The following is an 18,664-nucleotide window of genomic DNA, read 5'->3' as shown; positions in this document are numbered from 1 at the left end:
AAGGTTACAGCTGATACTGTTACAGATCCGACATCTGGCTTCAATACACCCACAAATAGATTCTTCATATTTCTCCTGCTGAAACACAGAAACAGAAATGTCCTCACTTGCTCTAAATCCAACCTGTTGGGAGGAGCAACATAATACAGAGTCTTTTTTAAAAGCAGCAGATTCAGCTGAGAGACAATGAAAAACCTGCTTTTCATGGTTGGAAAATCCTGACAAGCATCGAACTGTTGCACAAACACAGAGGACAGCTGCTCTACTGATACTGTGGTACTGTGCATGTAGACCTTATGCTGTGAGAATATTGTATTAGCATTGCAAATACATCCTGCATTAGCCACTGTTGTAAGATTCATGGGAGAAGAGTGTCCAAATCTTAGCACCCCATTACAGACCTATTAAGGTAATTATCCATGAATGATATCTGACCAATTTTGTTAAGATGTTCAATCATGCATTTAGCATTTAAACAGCTGGTTAATTATTTGGAGCTGTCAACACAGTGTATAGTTCATCCACACTCACAATTCCAGCTATAAATCCTGCTGCACTTTCATTCCACAAAAAAATACACATTTTTTCTGTGAATAAATAGCACACAGTTGATTAATACCATGTGCTTTTCCTCACATTATGGCCTCAAAAATACGACATGTTGGTGCACACAGATTGTTGAGCATTATTTTCAGAGGCAGTCTAAAGACATAAAACAGCTTTCCAAAGAAGACATCCACATAATCTATTCAGTGTGTTGTTATTTTAGTCATCGTTCATTCATATTTCATTCCTGTGTCAACCAGTGTAGCAGTGTATTTTTTGCTGTTTTTTTTCAGGTTCTCTGAGTGCCTCCAGTCCCACAGGAAGAGTTTCAATGGTGGGTTTCCTGCAATTTCCTGCAAATTTTCAAGTAAGAACTTTGGACCTTCAGCATTCTACTGGAAAATCAAATCTACATCCAGGTGTATAAACACATGATCTGTTAAAGGTGAGTCAAATGCAAGTTGCCCTGGAAACAGTATATGTACAGCAAATGAAGTTTTTAATATTACTTTTAAATACTGTTCCTACTCTAATGCTTTGGCATTTGGCATTCAAGTCTCAGATCGAGATTTTCGCTAAAGCTTCTGTAATCATACCAACACTTGGTTGATGAATCTATCCTCACTCGATATCCTTTTACAACCACATAATATTTTGAACAACATTGCTCCTTCGTAGGACTGTGCCAAAATTAAACCCAGTGGCATCAAAGAGAGTTAAGGCTGGATCCATTAATTTGAAGAAATACAGAGCAAAGACATTGTGTTCCTTATGGTACAATATTTTTTGAGGAAGGACATATCTGAAAACAATTAAGACAGCGTCATGATCGGCCGCCTTGGTGCAGTGCTCTATAACCGGAATAGCTTCTTCCCACATGCGATCACACTCTTGCACTGTTAAACTAATGACTCACAGTGCAATAGGTGTACAACCATAGTTGTACATACCCATAGCCTGCACTCAGGTACACTTTATCTCATGCTCATTGTGCAATACCTGTATACAACACAGTGCAATAGCTGTCTGAAACACTTTAACTTATTGAGCAATTGCTGTTAATCTATTGTCTAGTATCTGTTAATATTTATTTTTTATATACTTCATTCTTTCCATCCATGTATGTGCCCTGCACTACTCTTGTTGTTTGTTATTCCACTGCTGTTGGATGGTATTCGCTGTTGTCACCTTGTAAATCATTGTGTGAACACACTACTAGAGACACTGGAACCGTCTCTAATATGTAAAAGCAATATGTATTGTTGGCCAATAAAGTCTGATTGTGATTGTGATTGTGATTCAGATTTTTTCTGCTTCTGTTTGAAGAGGCATGGTTTTAATTCAGTGTCGGTACTGAATCTGGAGTGTGTGTCTGAAACAGCTGAAGTAAATATATAATGCATGAAAGCTTCCTGGTGCATTGCAAGAAGGGGGGAGCTGCTACTAATGGGCCCCCTGGTCTCTGAGAACAGGCTCTGTATTCACCGCCACATTTTAATAGAGCACTCAAGTATATTAACCATTGACAGCCCCCGACTCCAGCACCAGCATTTGTAAGATTTTGAAAACATCAAACGACTCCTCCCCTCTCAAAGATGCTACAGCCCATTGTGCACATAAAAAATCTGAGCTGTGTTGCCAGCGTTCAGAATTGCATTCTGGTCCAGTGAGTGTGGTTTTGAAGAATAAAAACAGAGAGTGGATTTGAACCGGGGTGACTGGCAAAATATGTCCTACACAGAGATTTTTTGGAAAGCTCTGAAGAATGGGTCATATACTGCAAGGCCTGCCAGAGCAGTATCAAACTCTTTAGAATGTGCCGTGCTGTGCTCCCTGAGGAAGTTTCTGTTATGTGTTACAAACTAAGATGGTTGAGGATATAGCCCTCTTAATAATCAATCAGTCAAACTCAATCAATCTATCAATCAATCAATGTCTGAATCAACCAATCAATCTCCTTTTATTTGATATGGCACCTTTTTCAATCTGATTCTTACAGAGTGATTTACAGTGCATATTTTCAAGAAGGAAACAAAACTGAAACTGGGTATTGCTCTAAAATGGCGGCACGTACGCATGCAGTGGCTCAAGGCTCTCTACTACAGTGCACTCTTTTGTGTTTTTACTTGTTGCTTGTCTTGTTTTGTCATGGAAACATAACCTACAGCCATCAGGAATTGATAGGCATTGGACTTCAGCTTAACACTGAAGTCACAAGTGCCTTCTCACGGACTCATAACATCCCACTGGAGATAGCAAGACTGCCGGGAGCTCCGTGCATCGTTGCCCAGCAGGCGACGGAAGGCGGCGCAGAGAGAGGAAGCAAAAGTGAGGATGCAGAGCCGGACTGCTAGCTCAGCTAAGGAAGCAACTGCACAAACCTCCGCTACCATCTATTTTCCTCATAAACGCCAGATCCCTCACAAACAAAATGGATGACTTACAGTCACAGATTGCCTACAACTGCCTCATCTATGAGTGTTGTCTGTTGATTGTGACGGAATCCTGGCTGCACTCGCAAATCCCCGGCGCAACGATGGAGCTAGCAGGACGGACCATCCATCGCCACGACCGAAACAAAGCCTCCGGTAAGAGCAAAGGGGGGGGACTCTGTGTTTACGTGCTTGAGGGCTGGTGTTCTAACAGCAAAATAATAGACAGCCACTGCTCACCGGACGTAGAGGCCATGTCTGTCCAGTGCAGACCGTTCTAGCTGCCACGGGAGCTAACTGTAGTCATCGTTACCGCTGTCTATATCCCGCTGGATGTTAACACGCTCGGACATCTTCAACACATCATAAACAAACAACAGAGGACTCATCCCGACGGCGTCCACATAATTGCCGGGGATTTCAACCAAGCATGCTTAAAGACTGTGCTCCCCAAACTCCATCAGCATGTCGTGTTCTACTAGGGGAGAAAATACACTTGATCGTGTCTATACCAACATTAAGCATGCTTACAGAGCGACGCCCCTCCCCCACCTAGGACAATCCAACCATCTCTCTCTGCTCCTCATTCCGGCCTACACCCCCCTCAGAAAGCAAACAAACCGAGCACACAAACCATCAGAACCTGGCCTGAAAATGCTCTCCCTCAGCTACAGGACTGTTTTGCTTGTACAGAATGGAGCATCTTTGAACAGCAGGACCTAGAGGCATACACAGCGACTGTGCTGCGTAGAAAATGTCATAGTGGACAAACGCATCCGGGTTTTTCCAAACAGGAAACCCTGGATGACAAATGAAGTCCAGACTCTGATCAGAGCTCGTAACTCTGCCTTCAGGACAGGAGATAGCTCACTGTACAGCATTACCAGAGGCAACCTGAGAAGAGGCATCCAACATGCCAAGGAGGTCTACAGGAGGAAGATGGAAGGCTATCTCATGGACAACTACCCTCGGCAGATGTGGAGGGGCATCCAGGCTATAACCAACTACAAAGGCCAGAGCCCAACGACCACCGGCAGCAGCAGCACGCTGGCAGAGGAGCTGAACAGCTTCTTTGCCCAATTTGAGACCACCACACACCTGCACACACTGCCTCCCCACAACTCCAGCACCCCCCCCTCTCTCTCCAGGAGCATGAGGTGAGGAGGACACTGAGAGCAGTGAACCCCAGGAAAGCTGCTGGACCTGACGACATCCCGGGGACTGTGGTCAAGAACCAATCTACGGAGGATGCCATCGCCATAACACATAACACAGAGCACTGAGTCATCTGGAGAACCGGAAGAGCTATGTGAGGATGCTCTTCGTGGATTACAGCTCAGCGTTTAACACAATCATCCCAGACATATTAGTTACCAAACTGTTCAAACTACAGATCCCCCTCCCCACCTGCACCTGGATCAAACATTTTCTCACAAACCGCCCACAATCTGTCAGACTTGGCCCCCACCTCTTCTCCACGCTCACACTCAGCACTGGTTCTCCTCAGGGCTGCGTGCTGAGCCCCCTACTGTACACTTACCCCCGCCCTGTACACTTATAACTGCACTCCGTCCCACCCAGCCAACACCATCATTAAGTTTTGCGGACGACAACACCATGGTTGGGCTCATCTCCGATGGAGACGAGATGGCATACAGGGCTGAGATAGAGAAACTGTCTGTGTGGTGCTCAGAAAATAACCTGTCACTGAACGTCCTTAAAACAGAAGAACTTATCATGGACTTCAGGAAACACAGACAAGTCCACGCCCTTCTCCTCATCAACGGAGAACGTGTGGAAACTGTCACCACCTTCAGGTTTCTGGGCACCCACATCTCTGCAGATCTCTCCTGGACATCCAACACCAAGGCCTTAGTGAAGAAGGCTCAGCAGCGGCTGCACTTCCTGCGTGTCCTCAGGAAGAACAACCTGGACAAGAAGCTGCTGGTGGCCTTCTATCACTCCTCTGTGGAGAGCATATTAACATACTCTCTGGGGGTGTGGTACGCAGGCTCCACAGCTGAGGACAGGAAGGCTGTGCGGAAGGTTATTAACACCACCCAAAAAATTATTGGCTGCCCTCTACCCTCCCGGGACAACATATCCAGATCCCGCTGCCTCAGTAAAATTAAGGCCATCACAGGAGACCCCTCACATCCCCTCACACGGATGGCACTTCAGGCCAATCAAGTCCCACACCACCAGACTAACCAATAGCTTATTCCCCTGGGCCACACAGACTGCTAACAAACACTGACCCCCCCCCCCCCCCTCCTCCCCAACCCTCTACCTCAATACAACTGTGCAATTCCACTGTGTACTTTAAGTAGTTTTTAAAAGGCCATATTATTGCACAAGTTTTTCTTTATATTTCTTTATATTTACAATGTGTCTTCTTTTTAAATTTGTATTTTATTGTATTTATTGTATTTTATTGCATATTATTTCTATACCCAATGTTGTGTGCCTTATTTGTATTGTGTTTATATAAATGTTCCACAGTGCGCTGTTGTTGCAGACCACCTACAATTTCGTTGTACCCCCACCGTGCAATGACAATAAAGTCTATTCTGATTCTGATTCTGATTCTGAAAAGGTGATTGAGATAAACCTCTGAAAATGTGAGAAAGTGTTAAGGCTTCAGATTGACAGCATACGCTTTGGCAATGTATATTGCCACTTGTATAGATGTGAGAATTTTAAAAACTTCATCTGAGTTTCGCAATCTTTCCAGTGACTGATTCACTTCATGGGGGAGACAAGTTCTGAATGTTGACACTGTGGAAAGACAGATTTTACTGCTGAGATTCAAGTGCCAGTGAAAATGGTGAACCTGGTAGTTAATCTGTGCAATATTTGTTTCAAACAATTAATATTGTTTGAAATAATTAATAAATATTTTTTTCTGTCAGCAGGTTAATTGCTTGGGCAAAAACAAACTTGCAGGCCACTGCAGATTTAAGGGCATTTTTCATTGGCAGAAGCTTTCCCTGTAATTCCATAGCACTTTGTGTTTCTCTTACATTGTGCCTTTGTAATAACCAGTCAAGTACACATGAGAGGGGGAAAATGCAATTATAATTTGATGTTTCAAGGCTCTTGCTAAAAAGATTCATGTTCATTCATTCAAATGCATGGACAGTGCCTTGAAAGGGTCTATGTATCATTACTATGGACTTGGAATGGACAGCTCACACTAATTCCCTTCAGAAAAATGTGGATCTATTGCTTCATATCATCCTGGAAGAGCTTGAACAGCCAGGCTGTGTTGCTTGTGCATCATGGACTTGCGATTAAGGCTTGACCTCTTATCGCTAAATGACAAAAAATAATTTACACATTTAACACTCCAATCAGTCGAAAGGCCTCTCGACAGGATGAGTGTTTTAGGATGAATGTTTAATGGTTCAAGGTCAAAATCCTTCATTGAGGGCGCACCAATCCTTCACTGAGCTCACAGAGGCTTTGCTTTAAACCATGCTTCACAAGGACAGAACTCTCCACTCGAGTTCTCCATCATGCGATAGCTGAATAATGATTCTCTCGCTGGCTGCTGTTGTGGAAGGAGACATACAATTTGTGCTTCTTTGTTCCTTTCCCACAGCCCATCTCCTTCTGACATGCACCACTTTGGACTTTGTCTCATTCAATGAGACAGCTTTTTTCTCTCTTATTAGAATGTAATCATTGAGGAGATGCTCTGATTTAGAATGACTGGACTTCAACTTGAGTACATTTGTGAAAAGCATACACACAATAATCAGTGGTGACATACCATTGGTAAAAATCTCCAAAATTAAATTAAACTAAATTAAACAATACACATCATCATCATAAAACTGAATGAAATCAAAGGTAAATCCAAGAGTATCCCTGAGTCCTTAAGAGGGGTATTTTACACAGGGTGCAGGGGGTTTTCATGAACACAAAAAGTGTATTTCTGTATATTTTTCAGTATATTTCTGAAAAATCCTTAGACAGATAACTCGACATGAACCTTTTCAGAAAAAGAAATGAATGGTTGATTTAAAAACTCCAATGCTGTCCTTGACTTTGTGTTTTCTCCTGGATCCAGGCAGTAGACATGGTAGCCACCATTTGCAGGTGACACTGGAGCTGTCAGTGTTGCAGCTTTAAACGGTGACAGTGAACATATGGCGTGACCTCTTGTATAAGTTTTACCAGTGTTGCAACATGGATATGTGGAATGCTTTGTTTTCATTTGAGAGGTATCCTACAAAAACAGAAATAACCCACAGAGCATGTGAAAGATGGAGATGAAAGAAAAATGAACTCTGACATATTCAGGAGTCGTTAGCAGCAAAGCAGAAATGACTGCAAACAAAATATGTAGATGATTTCCATGTGTCCTGTGTTAAGGTGTAACTACGCAAATGAAAACATGAAATCATCTATCTATATTTTTCTCATAACTGTCAGAAAAGCCACATGGCAGCAGACGTACATTTCAGCAGTCTAAGACAGTGAGACAGATAGCATGTCTCATCCAGGAGGGTGACAAAGAGAATACAAAACTACAACATTAAGCAGTGCAAAGAAAAGGCCATCAGGCCATCACATGTGATTGCCTCTCTGGCTTCTGCAAATGAAACTTGGCCTGCAGACTTAAATTCCACACCAGCGTTCCGCACGAGTGACAGACTACTGCTGCATGTGATTGGTTTCAGATAAATGCCTAGTCTGACCACTACATATAAACAGTGGTTTTATTGGTGTCAGCATTTCTATATGGGAATGTCTGCTTTTATCCAGCACTCAGATCCATATTAGTAGTCCTCTGGTGCACTCAAGTGAAGGTCAGCTTCCAAGATCATTCTGGAGCGCCATTTAGAGGAGACTTAGAATATTCAAACCTACCTGTGACATGGTCACAGCATGATGATGTCACCTCATGACCACACAAAAAAGAGCAAAGCATGTAACTGCAGATATCCTATATACTCAGTGTATCAAGTCAAATTAAAAGATTATCTCTTATTTCCTTCAGGACTGTTGAATTCACCTCTCTAGCTCAGTTCAAGCTTCACCAGTTATCAATCCACTCACATCACAATATCCAGTATTATATGAATAATCAATATATAATTGCTGTAGTGCTTTACTTCATCCAATGCAATTACAACAATTATTGATCCACTGACAATCAGAGTCACTAAACAGAGAAGTACAGTTAATCTAAAATATTCTGGGGGGAAATCTCATTATTGGCTATTTGTTTTTCTTTTGTTAATAAGCAAATGTCTACTACATTGAAAAGGTAAAAAAGTTCTGCTCTTAATCACTCAAGAACATCACAAACATCACTGAACTGGCAGAACTGTGTTTAACTTTGGCTGCACCCCAAGTGTAAAGACAGTTGTGTTTACGTGTTGCTGGATATGAAGGGATCATCTTTCATGACACGAAAATGTGTCAGTCATGCTGCATGAATGCATGCAGCAAGCCAGCACAAAACCATGCGAAAGACGAATAGACACACATGGAGAACGAGCCTTGCTGCCTGACCTTTGAAGCCATTGCTCTTCCTCCTCTTGCTTAACAAAGACTTCCTATTTCACAGTTCGAGCCACAAAGCTACAGTGACCCTTGTCTTGTCTTATTGCATTTTCAATCTTCTATGCTCTGTGTATTGTCGTCCAGTCCCATTCAACTCCAGGAAATTTAACATTAAGCTGCAGCACTAGTAAAGTGAGGAGATTCTGATGAATGTGTCTTTTAATTAAAATGCCAGGAGTGATAGCATTAACTGATTAACCTTTGAAAAATACATACTGTATAGCTATTTCAAGAACAAGACATGTGAGGAGCACAGCACAAGTTTCTTTCCGAAAACAGTCAATTTCATGATCCCAGCATAAATCAATGTGTCATCAACACTCACTTTAAACCTCTTAAGTGTCACAGCAGACAGCAGTTAGGACTATACCTTGGACAGGACACCAATCCACTGCAGGGCTTGCACACACAGACACCCATACACAACTCAGATATCCAAAACAAAAAAGTGGGACACTTCAGCATTTAGCTGGGAAGAAATATACATTTTCATGAGTTTAGAGTTTTCCAATTTTCCAATTTTATCATAAGAATGTAACTTTTCACAGTGCAGAAAAAAACTGGATCATCAGGCTGTCTTTGTGAGCCTACCTTCTGCCGAATCTCCTCCTCCATCTTGACCGGGGACCCCAGTTCAGCAACCTGTTTGACCCCCTCGCTGGCGTAGCCCCCGTACTCCCACAGCACGTAGTTCCTTGAGTGGGATGCTCCAATCAAGGCAGACCAATGATTGGCACGTCCTGCCAAGGACATAACACGAGGGATACTGCAGCAGCTTAGCACCATGGCACTCTCTCACTTACATCAGAACAACTACATCTGAACAGAATCCTTCTTTCATAAATGAAGCAGGTGGTGTTATGTACTGTTGTAAGGTGGGAACCGGAGATGTCTGGCAATGTATACACCATGGCATTGTAGGGGGAAGTTAGTGTTCCTCACAGGGGCAATGCAAATTACGTAGGGACAATGCCTACGATTAGAGAGGGGTACCACTTCCGTGTAAGGAATATCCTTACATGAGGTACCAATTATGTTGGTGATAATTAAACACATGGAGGCGCCATACAGAATATGGTGTCTACCAAAGTGGTTAAAATAAAATATCAGTCTCAAATTCATTTCGTATATCAGTCTCATAAAATATATTAAACTATTAATTTGGAACTTCAATTAATGATTAAATTAATAATCATTATTGAAATTACCACATCAATAGTTAATCAAATCACAATACTAAGAATTTAGCTAACTAAACAAATAACAAATAAATAATAGAATTCTGATCAGCAGAGGTTGGCAATATTCATTCCACGTGTAATATTACAACACACAACCTTGGAAAAATAATGCATTTATTGAAATATAAAACCGAAGTAGTAATGCAGTACAGTTATATACAATATGAGTGAGGCAATTGTGTGTATTTACACATGCATGTAGGTATGAGTGAATGTCTTGCGCAAATGTGTGAGCGTGTCATCGGGTGTGTGCTCCTTTGTTCTGTGTCGTGCGTGTGCTGCGTGTGCACATGTGCTGCGCGTGCTTGCTGAGCACACGTGTTCGAAGAGAACAAAGGAACATGCGTGTGGCGGCGAGTCTGAGTTGCCTATGCGCATGTGTGAGCGAACATAACGTCTGTCTGGTACATGATACATTCGGACGATTGATAACCGCGGGGTTATTTTATGCGAATTAAAAGAAGGTACCGGGGTTAGTAAGACGATACGCATGCAAAGACCCTACGTCTCTGTGTGGTATCTTAACTAACGCTGCGCGGTGAATAGTGTGTGACAAATCAGTTAGGAACAAAGAAACAGGGCTAGTTACATTACTCGTAATGATTTGAAACACACGGATGTACAACATTCATCGATGTAGCTAACAATCGGGTGTTTAGCTATGCAAAGTCCTATGCCCAGGGTTAATGAAATGAGGTTCCAATCTTGCGGTTCCGTGGATGGTTTCGCTGGCGGTTCCGTCGTCGGGGAGCCAGGGCTGGTCTGGATGAGGGTTTCTTTCGGGAGACGTGTTGAGGTGGATCCGGTCGCACCTTTGTCGCCGGCTAGTAACAAGTTTGCGCTGCTCTGATCGCTGAAACTTGGCTCTTGCGTTATTGATCTCCGCTAGCAATTCGTCGCTAGCTTGGTGAATCTGTTTTCCGTGTCCCGTCCGCGTGGTGCGGCCTTCGGGAGAGAGTGAGTGATGCGTCCGTCTTCTTCGGACACACGCAGCAAGAGAGTATGTCCGTCTTCGGACATACGCAGCAAGAGAGTAAGGAACAAGAGAGGGAGCGGTACGCCCGTCTTCTTCGGACGTACAAAAGCAAGAGAGAGAGTAAAGGAATGCACCCGGTTTTTTATTTGCATCGCTGCAGGGGGGGGCATTTCCCGTTTACTGTAGCTGTTTTTTTGGTTGGGTGATCACGTTTCACATTAAATGCGATTTACGCATTACTGTCCGTAAAAGTTGAACGAATAAAATGAACGACTCTATCTGTGGACGGCACTGCACCTACAGCATGTAATACAAGAGACCATTGTCCAATTGTCCAAATACATATTTTCAGGCCATCCTGACAGGCACCAGGCCTTGCAACGTCTGGACTGCGGCATGCAGAAGTAAACATTCCCAAGCCAAAACGGCAGCCACCCGGCTGAGGAATATATCCCGCTCTTCCACACAAAGGAAGCCCATGACAGGATGAGGCACCACTGATAAGGAGACTCAGAGGGCATGGGATTTTTATGACCCCAAATCCTCCAGGCACCCTCCCTCCTGACCAGTGGTGAAATCACAGTTATAAACTACTATTTCTGTATATTCTGTTTGTTTCAAGGTATACATGTCTTGTTTGGTCTCATTTTGATCCATACAGTGCGAGTGGCAATGGGGTGATAGCTCTATAACAGTAGGAGGTCTCCAAACCATTGTTCTGGGAATTGGCTCAGAAAACTAAAAAGATGCACACCATTGCACATGTCTTAGATAACGGGACACGAATAAACACCGGCACTAATCAATCACCTGGGAATGCCAAAACATATTGGGGCCCTTCCCATGACCTCATTTCACGTGCTGATCACGTCTTTTGTTGTTTGGGTATATAGAGGGAAAGATTTTGCACTTCGAGGAGCCCTGTCAGCACGGACTCCTGCACATCAAGCATATAGCCATGTGACTCCGTATAGGGAGCACCGCCAGCACGGACTCCTGCGCACCAAGCATATAGCCACATGACTCCGTATAGGTATGTGCATTTATCATCATTTGCACTATATCATACTGCCTGTTGTAATCTTGAAATTTCAACTGATTGGGATGATTTTGATTAATAAAAGTATTAGTTTTACCCTCTGTTTGTGATTTCTCATTTGACCAATTTTAACGACACAAGGAGCAGGATTTGAGGTTTTTCCATAAGTTCTTGCCGTACCGCTTGAAACCCATTGATACTTATGCTCGGACAGTCTTAAGTATTGCACTATTCTGACGAGTCTGCAGTCCCTAGATGGGCCACCTAAATTGCAGCGAGTTACATTAAATGTGCTGGAACGGTATCCTATGTCGTGGTCTATGTAGCCTGATCACCTACAAGCCAAAGCAAACTGAGAATTCCTGGGTTTCTAATTAGAATTGAGAATTGGGGAATTAAGACATAGGTTAATATAAAATGGAGTCAGATTTAATTATTAGATAGGCAGACTTTAACATCATTACTTCCAAAGACGCAAACGCATGCATCTGCCTTCAACAGCCACCACTTCCCTCATTGGTTGTGACTGGCTGTCCTACACTGTATGTAAGGTCTGTTGAAATGATTTAAGGTTATGGTTGTGCCATGAATCTGAAAAATCATTCAACTGCAAAACCCTGAACTTATGGCAATGCGAGATAAACGATATCAGAGAAATACAGCACAGTAAGGTAAATTTTACTCATTAGATAAATATAATTTTGAAGTCATTGACTACCCAAAACATGTAGATGAAGATAAATAACCACTCGGTCAAAAGAGTTTGAGCAGGGAGTGCAGAGGTAAGTAAAATCTATAGCAGCAAATCCAGTTATGTGTTCCTGTGCAGTCAGTTGCAGCACTGGCTGTCCAGATAGGTCTCTCTAGTCTCCTGCTGCATTTATGCAGTACAACCCCACAGAAGCAAATGCATTCACTCATTGTTCCACTGCTTAAGCCTACAGATTATGGGCAAGGTCTGTCTCTCTTAGTTTATCTTGAACTGGGACAGTGTTCTGATCATTATATTGACCAGGGTGTGCACGCATGCCTTCTTTAAACCCTGGGCTTGATTTACACCCAATAAAACCATTTCAAGGTTATCCTTGGTACAGGAGGTGGAGAGAGTGGCTGATGCTGTACTCACGGGGGTAGTCTTTAGGGTGCACTTTCTCCGACCAGTTTCCATAGAACATGAGCCTGTACTTGGCCGTCCCACAGGCACAGCACTCCAGCAGGGGCTTCTCCATCGCCTCTCCAGGAAGTGACTCTGAAACAATTGAGAGTCATCATTAGAACTGCGCTAACAAAGACAGAACTTCCCTGTGGTCTCCCTTTCACTCTGCACCATCCAATGTACTGTCATCCATCATTCAGTTAGCTGAATGCATTGCAAATACAGACTGCACCTTTGGATTGTAGCAAACATCAATGCACTTCATACTCAACCTGGAAATGCAAAAAGGCTGAACCAATCTGCAGAATTTGCCATACTGAGGGCACAGGAATCAGGTAACTACACCCTGATTCCAGCAATTTACACAAATCCTCTTTCATTCTGTAATTCAGTAATTTCCCCAGTAATTACACCTGCACACTGAAATCATATATTTTGCAGATCATATTGAAATTCAGCCCGGTGATTTGATTCATCCATAATAAGACTCTTACCTTTCTCACACATTCTCACAGTGAGGGAGCCTTCATCCTGGAAATAAATGGTTCTCTTCTGTATAATACTTGCCCTGCAGAAGAGATGAGTCACTGTTAAGACTGCAATTAAAGATCATTGCTTCCTGGCAATCAGGCACACCGATCTGGCACACTGTGAACCCAAAGCAGCACATGCGTACTGAATAACAGCCCCAGAGGGAGGCCACAGTTTCAGAAAGCTGGCACAGCTGTGAGATTTATATTTAGACTCCTTCAGCTGCTGGTACGTGCAAATTGCACAGGGGAATTTGCAGTTGGGTATTTAAACCCACAATTGGAAATTTTTTTCCAGCAAGACTTTATTTATGCACTGCACTACAGCTGTCTCTTTCAAAGCATTTATTTTTCGGTAATTTAACTCTACCGTAACACATTTGCCTTGCCTGTAGGGGGCAACAGTCCATACACTTTGCATTAAATCAGAGAAAAAAGAGTGACTCAGGTACTCAAGAGTCCTGCCGGTTGTGCACTTAAGTCTCCCTTACATTTACACATCTAGAACAGCAGGTAAGTTGACATCCCGTCAAATCGTAACGTCAACTAAGTTACTGAGCAAGTAGCTCTAACTGAAGTTCTTCAGCAAGAGGTTAGGGCTTTTAGGGATAAATGAGTATCTTGAGGACTCTGGTGATCTGGGTTCAAACTGCAGCTGCAGCGGCAGACACAATGTCAATTATTTCCTCTCCACCACTTGGTGCCCAAGGAGTCTGGAGACAGAGAGAGTGATTCAGTGAACCAGAGGAAACAATGTGCAATGTATGAGGAAACTGTGAGCCTCTGCCCCTTTTCCCAACCCCTCCCCCTCTTCCCACCGGACCCCTCACTTCCGAAGAGGGCAACAGTGATAACATGCAGCCAGGGAGCGTGCTGAAGGCTACACCAGGATATTGCCACTTCCGCACAGAGTATAAATACAGACTGTCTGAATAGAGATTCCAAACAAAAATTGAGAGATACACCATCCATCAAATATCAGCCTGACACACCATGCATTTCATGCCATCTGGGAGTAAAACAAAAATGAAGAAATATTTTTTTAAGGAGAAAGAAAGAACGCCAGACCTGTCAAGCCTTGAAGTTGGCAGCCACCTGAAGTGGAAACACGCCTCACCTCACAGTACTTTATCAAACATATCACATGTACCTACAGAACATCTCACAGCACATTACATCCTGCTAGAGGTCCTCATGGCCTGATCCATGTGTGCTCCTAAGGGCTGTTAAAGTGATTATTATAGTAAGGCCTGGCTTAACTCCAAAGCCAACCAATTAGTTCCAAAAAGTTTATTTACTGTTCTTAGGTTCTGGCCCATGAGGCTACAGTTTCTGACCTCTTTTCCTGTGCTGGAAGGGAACTGTGCTTCTCTTGTGAATGGCCACAGTGGGATGGAACTCCCACCTGGCTTTCAAATTCTCTTACACTTTCATCTATTCAACTGCTACCATTCAGCACCCCTCAGAATATCTCCATAAACTGGCCTCCTTAGCTTGGGATATCTTAAAGGCAGATTTAAAAAAAATTCTTTATTTTTAGCATGGAAGGTTGATGCCTTATCTTCAATTAAGACTGGTACATTTTTCTAAGCCATTGTATTTTTTGCAGCTGATGGGGTTTCATAGCCTTTGTCAGACAGGCAGCTGAGCTGCACAAAGTGGAAGTGAATGCAGCGTCTCTCCTCTGACAAGGAGTGACACGGTGACAGCAGTGCACCTACATTTGCTTGACAGTGGCTTTTTTGTGCAAAATTTATTGGAATAATACCAGGAATGCACAATGCCATTTTTCCTGCACGACTTAAGAACAAACGAAATTCTAATCTGTATTGCTTTATGTGGGAAAGCCGTCAGATGCGATGAGTTATTTCCAACACAGTCATGGACCTTGGTATTAAAAGTAATAATAGCCATGAGGCAGGAAAGTGAAGGAGAAGATATCTAAGAGGAAAAATGATAAAAAAAGGGTCCAATAGCTATTAAATGCCTAACCAGAACATTTTTAATACTTCCTGCTTTAATTCAATGTCACCTCAGTTTCACATTTCTCCACATTGAAAAGCCTCCCTACTTTTAGGGTGGTCAGGCAGTTAACCACTGTAATGGTTGTTTAACATCCAATTTAAATTCTATCATTGATGCGCTGTTAAGGCCAGACTCATTTTTCTGGCATAATGCTCAGTTATAATCATTGGAGACATACACGCATGTGAGTGCATGTGCATGCGTGTGTGCGTGTGTTAGAGTTCATTCCTTCACACTACACGAAAAAATTAATGTGAGAATTAAAGCACATATTAACCTTAATCAAACGCAAATATTGCACCGTCTAGCCCATCCAATATGTTTTATCATCACATTATATGAACTGCAGCTTACAGTAGCATGATGACGGTTTTTGTAAGAATCATGTCTACCTTACATAATTAAATAATTGAAGTCTTACTAGCATGCTGCAGTATGCCACATACTATACTCTACTATACTATACGGCAATTGTAGCTTTTCAGATTTGCACCCTCTATGTAAGATTAAAGAAACAACACTGTTATTAAAGTTTTAAAGATTTAGTTTGGGGATGAATGTTAGGCCTAAAACAGGTGTCTCACTCTCAGCGTCTTGTTATGTTATGTTATGTCTTGTTATGCTAAGTAGCATGCTGGTTTGGAGGGACCCCTGTTTCATTAAACCTGCAATTCTTCCAGTATTTCAGTGAGCTCCCTCTCTGTTTTTCTCCCTCTCCTCTCTCCCTCTCTGTCTTTTTCTCCCTCTCTCACTCTCTCTCCCTCTTACTCTTTTTCTTTCTTTCTTTCTCTCCTCCTCTCCTTCCCCCCCACTCTCCCTCTTTCTCTCTACCTCACTCTCTTTCCCCACTCTCTCCCTCTCTCCCTCTCACTCTCCCTCTCTTTCCTTCCTTTTCCCTCTGTCTCCCTCCTCACTCTTGTCATTACTGTCTCTTACATTATTTAGTCATGCATCTTTCTCCCTCTGCCATTCCTGTACCATTTCCTAAACGATAAAGCTATGTCAATGTTACGTTACCTCAGAGCAATATCTGACTCCAACAATCTGACAGAGCAATGCAGGAGTGATGTGCCCCACAGAACAGTATAAAATTTCTATCACAGAGAATGTCTGGGAGACAGGCACAGAGGCAGGTGCACAGGGAGAGAAAAGAAGGTGCACTTATCACTGCCTCTCATCAGTCTTCCCTACAAGCACAAAACAGACTACACAAACAGCACTGTCGGCCTTTTTATGCCCTTTTACATAAAATCATAAAACATCTGAGAGGAGGTGATGACAGTTCTGAAACAAGGTCTTTAATAATGCAGTGATTATAATGCGATGTAGGCCACAACCTCTGTGTATTCCCTTTTCCCTACACAGTGTACATGGTCTCCAACCCTAGGGTTCAACATGTGGAAATGTAACTCTTTGTTTGCTCTGTTCTATACATGACCAGCAAACCACCACTGAATTCAACTCTGTTGTCATATTGTCTTAAAAAAAGGGGAAACAACCATCTGCACTCTATGTTGAAAAACAGATGTGTATGATTTCATAAGGGTTCATGTTAAATATCACTTAACCTGCCTGGGTGTGTTCCCAATTAATCTGGATTGTCTGGTTTACTGATTTAATAGATTTAGGAGTCAAGAGTGACTACTGCTCTCCTGGAACATTTTCTTTCTCTGTTGCTACTAACAAACTGAATATTTTAATTGCTCAACAAGAGACATGCAGGGTAATTGACAATAAGTAATGTGTCTCATCATACCCCCTTGGTCATCTGCATTGTGACAGTTGTTCAGCTATGCCTGGTTGCAGAGTTTGCTTTTCTCAGTTCAAAGTTACAGTAGTGAGTGCCAATTTTCCACCATTTGATATTTGCGAACAGCCTACTGCTTGGTAGGTGGCTGCCAAGAGAATTAAGTAAAATTATTCCCAGCCCTTGGATATGACTTACTTGAGAATGACACAGCCACTAGGGGGTGCCGTCCAAAACACTTGTATCCTGGTCCTTCTCCTTGGGGTGCTTTCAGTCACTGCAGGTGGGCAGCTGGTCATAAACTGTGTGTCCTCCTCATCTATGATCTGTGAACAAGAAGGACCAGAACTTAATACTGATTCAAAACTGATTGAGAAACCAATGAGAAGGTTTGAATCCACCTCTGCACCTTCAATGAAAATGAAATGCAACCTTTTTTGCTCCATAGTACTACTGTATGTAAAAAAAACCACTTATATACGTATCCCTATACTTGTTTTTCCACATGCAATGTTAATTAGTATAGCTATCCATGTGTAGTTATATTTGATTCAATCAGTTCAGAGGACAGTAAAATGATGGAATTCACTGTCACTGTTACTGTCACTGTGATGGGACAGCAGGATGCTACTGCTAGACTGACACTGCATTTTATAGTCACACACAGCTTAGTATTTCCAAATGGAAGAGCTTTTAGTGTGACCTATAAATTTGAAAATCTCTGTGTTAACAACTAGCACTGCAATGTAATAAAGAAAATGAGGCTGCAGAGCTTGCAGGGATCTGTGGGAATACGTGTTTCATCAAAACAATAAGCCACAGCTGCTCAACAGGCCACACATTGTCTATATCCACATCCATGTTATGAGCGCTTCATTTTCCACTAATACACAACAGTAGGAAATGAAAGTCAGGATCACACCTCTGAGTTGCTAACACATGAAATCAGATAAACCCCTTTTTCAACCCTTACCTATCTCAGCATCCATTGCAGTATCCATACTCTTTTTCTCTTTCTTAATTTGTGGATAATCCAACCTGAAATCATTGCCAAGCATGGGCAGTGCCAAAAGCAAACATGCTCAATGTCAATATACTTTTTTCAATTGTTCCAATGTTCAAGTCAATATGTTGTTAAAAATAAATAATGCATAATACATTGTAATGCATAAATGAGTGTGAGTGTGTGTGTGTGTGTGTGCGTGTGTGTGGTGTGTGTGTGTGTGTGTGTGTGTGTGTGTGTGTGTGTGTGTGTGTGTGTGTGTGTATTCTTTTGTTCTTATCCACCACAAACATTAGCAGATCAACTCTCAGCAGTATTTGGACTGATGTCTAATCTTGGCCATTGGCCTGTGGATATTTCAATATTTCAGTTCAATACCAAAAAGTGTATAT

At 42.4% G+C, this 18,664-nt stretch overlaps 1 protein-coding gene across 2 annotated transcripts in view; it reads right to left on the bottom strand.

The window, feature by feature from the left end:
* LOC118787891 (spondin-1-like) overlaps positions 1–18,664 on the bottom strand; it is a 101,166-nt gene that overhangs the window by 66,935 nt on the left and 15,567 nt on the right. For both annotated transcript variants that reach the window (XM_036543640.1, XM_036543641.1), the window contains exons 3-6: positions 17,468–17,595; positions 13,462–13,535; positions 12,938–13,060; positions 9,147–9,295 (exon numbers count right to left, since the gene is read on the bottom strand). In XM_036543640.1, the coding sequence (XP_036399533.1) occupies positions 9,147–9,295; positions 12,938–13,060; positions 13,462–13,535; positions 17,468–17,595 (474 nt within the window). The remainder of the gene's footprint in view (positions 1–9,146; positions 9,296–12,937; positions 13,061–13,461; positions 13,536–17,467; positions 17,596–18,664) is intronic.

Source organism: Megalops cyprinoides, chromosome 13 (genome assembly GCF_013368585.1).
Source record: "Megalops cyprinoides isolate fMegCyp1 chromosome 13, fMegCyp1.pri, whole genome shotgun sequence".
NCBI classification, from domain to species: domain Eukaryota; kingdom Metazoa; phylum Chordata; class Actinopteri; order Elopiformes; family Megalopidae; genus Megalops; species Megalops cyprinoides.
The sequence above is the reverse complement of the archived record's forward strand: the minus strand, read 5'-3'. Positions and strand labels throughout refer to the sequence as shown.